Source organism: Hippocampus zosterae, chromosome 14, assembly GCF_025434085.1.
Source record: "Hippocampus zosterae strain Florida chromosome 14, ASM2543408v3, whole genome shotgun sequence".
NCBI lineage: Eukaryota > Metazoa > Chordata > Actinopteri > Syngnathiformes > Syngnathidae > Hippocampus > Hippocampus zosterae.
The window spans coordinates 7,654,784-7,661,465 of record NC_067464.1 but is presented as its reverse complement, the minus strand read 5'-3'; the positions used below and the strand labels follow the sequence as shown (position 1 = coordinate 7,661,465).

The 6,682-nt window shown below is 39.8% G+C and overlaps 1 protein-coding gene and 1 long non-coding RNA gene across 2 annotated transcripts in view; one reads left to right on the top strand and one right to left on the bottom strand.

Moving 5' to 3' along the window:
* LOC127614978 (uncharacterized) overlaps positions 1 to 6,682 on the bottom strand; it is a 289,388-nt gene that overhangs the window by 15,707 nt on the left and 266,999 nt on the right. The window lies entirely within an intron of this gene.
* On the top strand, positions 1,688 to 5,666 carry LOC127614973 (protein CLN8-like). The gene is made up of 3 exons (XM_052086463.1): positions 1,688 to 1,764; positions 2,158 to 2,763; positions 3,575 to 5,666. Exons 2-3 carry the CDS (start codon positions 2,215 to 2,217, stop codon positions 3,899 to 3,901), a joined length of 876 nt encoding a protein of 291 aa, XP_051942423.1. The 5' UTR covers positions 1,688 to 1,764; positions 2,158 to 2,214; the 3' UTR covers positions 3,902 to 5,666.

Here is a 6,682-nt window from a genome sequence, read left to right as displayed (position 1 = left end):
GTAGCCTTGAAGGTAGTTGTTGAAAAAGAGAAACTATTGACTAAATCTTTTGAATTGCAGAGATGTAACGCTAAACTGTTTTTCACTATTTCAGATTCCTGGCTTATTTATTTATTTTTTAGCTGTTGCTAAATGTGACCCAGGCACAGATAGTTATTTGGCATGAGTCACCCCTTCCCCACTCTATAAGAACCACAAAGCTTGCTTCCTTTTGTTATTATTACAATGCTCATTTGTGCCACTACAGCCTGCAGGTGGCTAGCTATCTATGCCTACGACCAGAATGTGCATCTTCCCCAGATGGCACAATTTACAGAGCAACTTGGTGTCGTTATTTAAATTCCCATGCGAGGAGCTTACGCCATAGACGAGCCCGCCCCATCTGCCGGCTTGAGGACCACCAGAATCCAGTTAGCTTGCGAGCTAGCTGGTAACAAGTACCGCTCTTTGTGGTGTGGAAAGCCTGTGTTAACCTAGTGAGGTATATATAGGTGTGGGACGAATAAAGTATATCTTATCTTATCTTATCTTATCTTATCTTATCTTATCTTATCTTATCTTATCTTATCTTATATTCCAGCCACCAGAGACTTTAAGCAGATTTTTTTCACGGCTCAGACATGTAGGTATTTGTCGGCATAAGAAAGATGATCGCTGAAGAAGTATCAATTCATCAATTGGGTGCGGTTTCACACATTCAGTGGACAGGCCCACAGCATTTGAGAGCTGAGTTAAAAGCTTGATTAATGGCTCGATTTTTCACGATTTTGAAGCCTCATTTTATATACTTGCCAGGGAAAATGCGTTTGCAGAGAGCTTTTGCAACCATTGAAGTTCCAAAAATGAAAGCAGAGTGGTTTGTTCTGCTACTTAATAGTCCATTTAATTGAGAATAATTTCTAGAGATCTTGCACATCTAGAACGAAAAAAAAAAACACGTGGATAAAGAACGTGCCAAAAGGAGACAGCAACAAAGGTATTTGTGGACAATGCAGCATTTTGATGAGGAATGGAAACAATCATGATGAATGAAGCAATACGTTCTTCCAAATTAAATTCAGTTTACAGAAATAAATCAAATTTAGTCGGTCTACTCACCAGCATTATGGGTGACAATTGGTCACATTTTGTTCCGTTACAGTTGCCCGAAACGCGGTAAGACACTGCAGTGACACAACCATACCACCAGATGGGAATACTTCACAAGATTTGGTTGACAGTGCAGCGGTTTGAAAAATGTCAATTGTATTTCTGTCGAAGAAATCGGATTAAAAAAACCAATTTTATTTCATTTGATTCTCTTTTACCACCTACAACATGGATTGGGGGGCACTACAATGCCTTGATACAGAAAAAAGAACTATTTTTTCCCAAATATTTCAAATTCTATGGGTTCAACGTGAAATAAACTCGTTATTTAGACTTTGGTATGCACTTTAAACACGGATGCATACATTCATATTAATATATGTCAAATATCAACTTGGAGACAGGCAGCAAATGGATAGGGCGTCCCGAAATTGTGTCCAGAATCAGATTAATTAATATATTATTGTTATTGATGTTGTTGCTGCCTTTTCGATGTACAACATTCCAGTCCGGTAGATGGCGGTAATGCATCAAAAGTTCATTTGTCAACCGCCAAATAAAATGCACAAAAAGATTTTGTCCAATTGGTGTGTCTGAAAATTCCAAGTAGCGTGACTTCCGGGGTGTTGGTCATATGACCAAATTGAAGTCGTGTGACCACATGCAAACACCGATGTGAGTACAGTACTATATCTCAATTGATGTAAATTGCCGAATATTCTAATTTCAATCTTGAATTTCATTAGGTGCCGCGTGTTATTTAACGAGTGTGTAAAGATGCCTCTTCGCTGCTAAGACGTTTCTAAATGGGGTTGAACATCACAGACGTTTGATTCTCTCTCAGATACTGTGGATAAATATATTACTACTAATACATTTACTAATCCCAGGTGGACAATTACACGAACACTACAAGGTCGTGTTTTGTATATCTAATCTACTCATAGTGCTGTACAATCCATTGCAAACACATTAAATAAAACAGTGTTACCTTACTGAAGATAAATACAATACAATTAAAACCCATTGTAGAAAATAAAACACATTATGCTTTCTCTGACCTTACAGGTGTCTGGCACAGCGTGTCTCTTTGAAGGTGCTGAGCTAATAGTTTTTCTCCCAACTATGGATGTTGGACAGCAGCTACCTCCATCTGATGCAACCTACCAGTCCATTGCAGAACACTTTCCATGGGATCTTCGATTCCAACTTATTGGCCTGGGTTTTGCCTTCTATGCATTAGTCTTCCTCCTCACTCACCTCCTATCTTCATCACGATGCCACACGTACAACTGCCTGCAAGCCAAAGAAAAGGTTTTCTGGAACCTTGCAGCAACTCGCGCAGTGTTTGGCATCCAGAGTTCAGTAGCTGGTCTCCGAGCACTGACTCAGGACTCAAGGTTGAGCAGAGACATAGTGAGCGGGCAGGAAGATTGGTCATGGTTTACTATACTCACAGCCACAGGGTTCTTTATCTTTGAGAATGCAGCATTTCATGTCTACAGTTTGGTGTTTCGGTCACTTGACCTCGCCCTGGCAGCGCACCATTTCTTCGCTCTGGCAGGATACGGAGGCGGGGTGATGTCAGATTCCATGGGCCACTTTGTGCCAATGGTGGTGCTACTGCTAGAAATGAGCACACCTTTCACCTGCGTATCATGGATGCTTCTAAAGGTGAAACAATATTGCATTGCTTGTATTTTATTTTTTTTTATATAGATGCTCTTTTTGGGACACATTTAGAGATGAAACACCTTTCAAATGTCACCATTACAATGACAAAAATGATCAACATTATTTCTACAATTTTGCTCAAGGTAATGCGAGCGCACTATATTTACAGGTCAATAAAATCAGAAACTCAAAGTCATCTTGCACATTGGAAACAAATTACAGCAACTAAATGGCATTTTCATTTAAAACAATGGCTTTGAAATAGTAATACAGTACTTTTTTGTACGTCCTTAATATGGTATCGGTCAAATGTTGAGGTTTCATTTCTTTAAAACACAATTGTAAAAGCTTGTTTTGTAGCCTTTAAACGCGGAAGTTATAGTACCTTTTCTGAGCTAGACTTTCTCTGTTCCGTCTTTCAAACTACATTCAGTTCATTACAGCACATTAGTCATTCTCAATGCTACTTTCTGTAACATTTCTAACACCGATTTCCTGGAGGTTTTTGAAATAGGCATTTTCAAATCATGTTACTGTGCACTTCTATCCCCATCCATCTGATGTTTACATTGATATAACCCCAAAACGTGATCATTGCTGGAGCAGAGCACTGTTGCTGCCATGTTCAGCGCAAGCCTACGTACAGCCAACACAAAAACTGAATTTTAAGCAATAACGGCTCATTATTTTATGCTGTGATAACAGCACGTTGATATTGAAGCACTTTTAATATCACAGTATCGTGGCTATTGTGACATCCCTAGGACATACTGTAAAGTTTTTTAAACTGGTCTCTGTCTTTTCATGCTAGGCCGGATGGGCCAGAAGTCTGTTTTGGAAAGCCAACCAATGGGTGATGATCCATATGTTCCATTGTCGCATTGTCCTCACCTACTACCTTTGGTGGGTGAGCTTTAACCACTGGGGAGCGATCAACAACCACTTCCCGCTGGCCTTACGCCTCATCTTCTATATCGGCCTGATTCTGCTCACCGTTATCATGAATCCATTTTGGACCTACAAGAAGACCATGCAGTTGTTCAACCCTGTCGACTGGAACTTTGGCAATAAGCCAGCACCTGGAAACAACCCCAAAGAGGATTCACCTGATTCTCCTGTCAAGCCACACGCAAGCTGAGAAGTGGCAGGGAAGTAGGTTACTTGGCCGCTTGGTATTTTAAACGGATTGTTTTTTATTTTTCTTTAATCCACTTGAAGCTACCTACATTAGACAGACTATTCGCTTGACATTTATTTTTCAAAGTAGTTCTCATTAACTAGTTCTACACATTTGTATTTTGTAAATGAACACGAATGGGCTCGATGTTCTTTGACAGCAGGGCACAAATGCCTCAGGTCCTGATTTTCGTACGAACACAAGGCTGGCGCAGTGACAATTTGGTGGCAGAAAGTCGACCTAAAGTTACCCCTGCTCTGACCACATCTAAATATTAACACAGTTGGCCTAACAGGAGTTTGGAGAATTTGATTGGGGCGCCGGCTGGCAGGCAGCCAGACCGGTTCAAATTATTCAAGAAGATTCTCGTGTTTTGAGAGCATACCTTGCATAATGGCTTCTCTTACCCCATGAAGCTTTGAAGATACCGCCTCTTCTCTGGATAACGATGCCAAGTCATGGCTGCCCATCAGCGACGTGTTAAACTGCACGTTCGGTCATTCCTCACTTTGTACTATTACTTTCCGTTTACTTCAACTTGTAAACCAAAGTAGACAAGAAACATCTGGATTCCGACTGGCTGCTCTCGCTTACATTTCCATATCTGATTGAGTAAATAGCTCACAGCTCATGTCTGCTCGCCAGAAAATAAATACTAAATGGCACCAGCCCTAGACCGATGGTTGGGGACCACTGAGCCAAACCTCAGTTGTTAGGAACCGGTTGATAAGAAAATACTGGATGACAGAGTGACTGTTTCATTTTTTTTGTATTTGCAGAGAAGCTCTTCACTGGAAACACTGCTTTGAATTGACAAAGTATAACCTGAATTATCTTTTAAAAATAACAGGTTAGATTTACTCTTATAAAACTCACTTATTGAATGGGTAATGTACCAAAAAAGATTTTTACCTAATGGGCGGGTGTTATGAGGCCTCCATACAAAGAAACAAAACAACAACAGTATTTTCACAGTATTAATGTCAAATGTATACAGTAACTAGTATATGTTTTTGACTTGAGTCACATTCACACTGAGGCGCTACTCGGCTGATGCTTTTTATGATCAACTTTAGTTGTTAAAAAAGGATTGCCCCTGGTTACTTTGGTTATGTTTGACAGTATGATTGAGTGTAGCGTGGAATGTTCATAATTGCGTGAAATTATTGGATGGGTGGAAGACTTTTTTTTCAATGTGCTCATTGTCAAGCTATGTAATGTGACAAGGCTGCACCGAACTTAATTCAAAATTACCTCAAAAGTTTTTGGTAGTTTTGTTTTTGTTTTTTTTTTATTTGGGTGCAAGCCAGGTCAATTCAAGGTCAATGCCCATCTCTATCCTAATGGATTTATTCTTTTGGGTTGTTGTCCAAGCTTCAGTACAGTACATGGAAGAAAACCAAACACTGTCAATGACTTGTAAATTCACGAGAAGTCTGCAAGGAGTTGATAAAAAGACCCATCTATCAAAGTATGCCTGACTATACAAACTAGACTTAGGGGAATGTGTTACTTAACCTTTTTCCCCCCCAATGATCATACCTACTTTTGTATAATGTATGTATTTTTAATGTTTCAGATAGCCCAGGTTTTGTAATTATCTTAGATACACAAACGCAATGTATGGAAATTTATGGCCTACCATGTGTATTATTTATACCACTGTATTATCATGACTGATCTTTGGAGCGTTGCATACACCATAAAAGCATCATGTCCACTTTGATTTTCTGTAAATGACAGAGTATATAAGTATTGACCCCGCCCCACAAAAAAAGTATTTACACCAAATGGTGGAGAACCTCCTATTTTTTTCACATTACAGAAATACAAGTTCGGAAATTGTATTATCAGGTGGGGGAAGTTTTGCCTGTTTCATTTATGTAACGTTCTGAAATGTGCTAATTGGAACGAAAGTTAGCAAATAACGTTTCTGTTGGCAGTAGAGCCCACTTGGGTGTTGTGCTCAAGGTGAGATTCTGCAGTACGTGCCGCCCCGTGGCTATTTACATACACCATTCTCTTTATTATAAGATTACATGCCACATAATTTGAAATGTACACCCAATTAATCATCAGTAGCTCAATTATCCAAGCCACTTATCCTCACATGGGTCGCAGGCTTGCTGGAGCCTCTCCCAGGTGTCTTCAAGCATTAGGCGAGGTACACCCTGAACTGGTTGCCAGCCAAACGCAGGGCACACGTAGACAAACAACCATTCACGCTCACAATCACAATTTGGAGTGTTCTATTGACCTGCCATGCATATTTTTGGAAACCATGATGACATGCAAGCTCCACAGAGGAAAGCTGAGGCCTGGAATCAAAACCTTGACCTCTGTACCGTGGGGCTGGGGAGAAGTAATAGAAAGAAATAACAATATAGATAGATATAGAATTTTTACAGATCTGATTTTAAAATAGTCTCAAAAGTCTTAACTCGAAGAAACCTGTTGGAACCATGGTATGTTTACAGATGTGTGTTTGTGTTCTTTAGGGTAGTGGGGCGGGGTAACATATAGCACTTCAGGCTGCGTTTGTGCATAAGTGTTCTATTAAAAAAAACATTTTTTTTTTTTTTGCAATGGTTTAATTTGAACTGGAGAGAGAATAAAATTTCTGTTGACAGCAGAACCGGCCCCACCGGATTTGGAGGCCTTGATGAGATTCTGTGTGTTCTCCTGTGCACTCCTTCCATCAGCTATTTACATCTGCCGATAAAATAAATTGACTACCTTTGT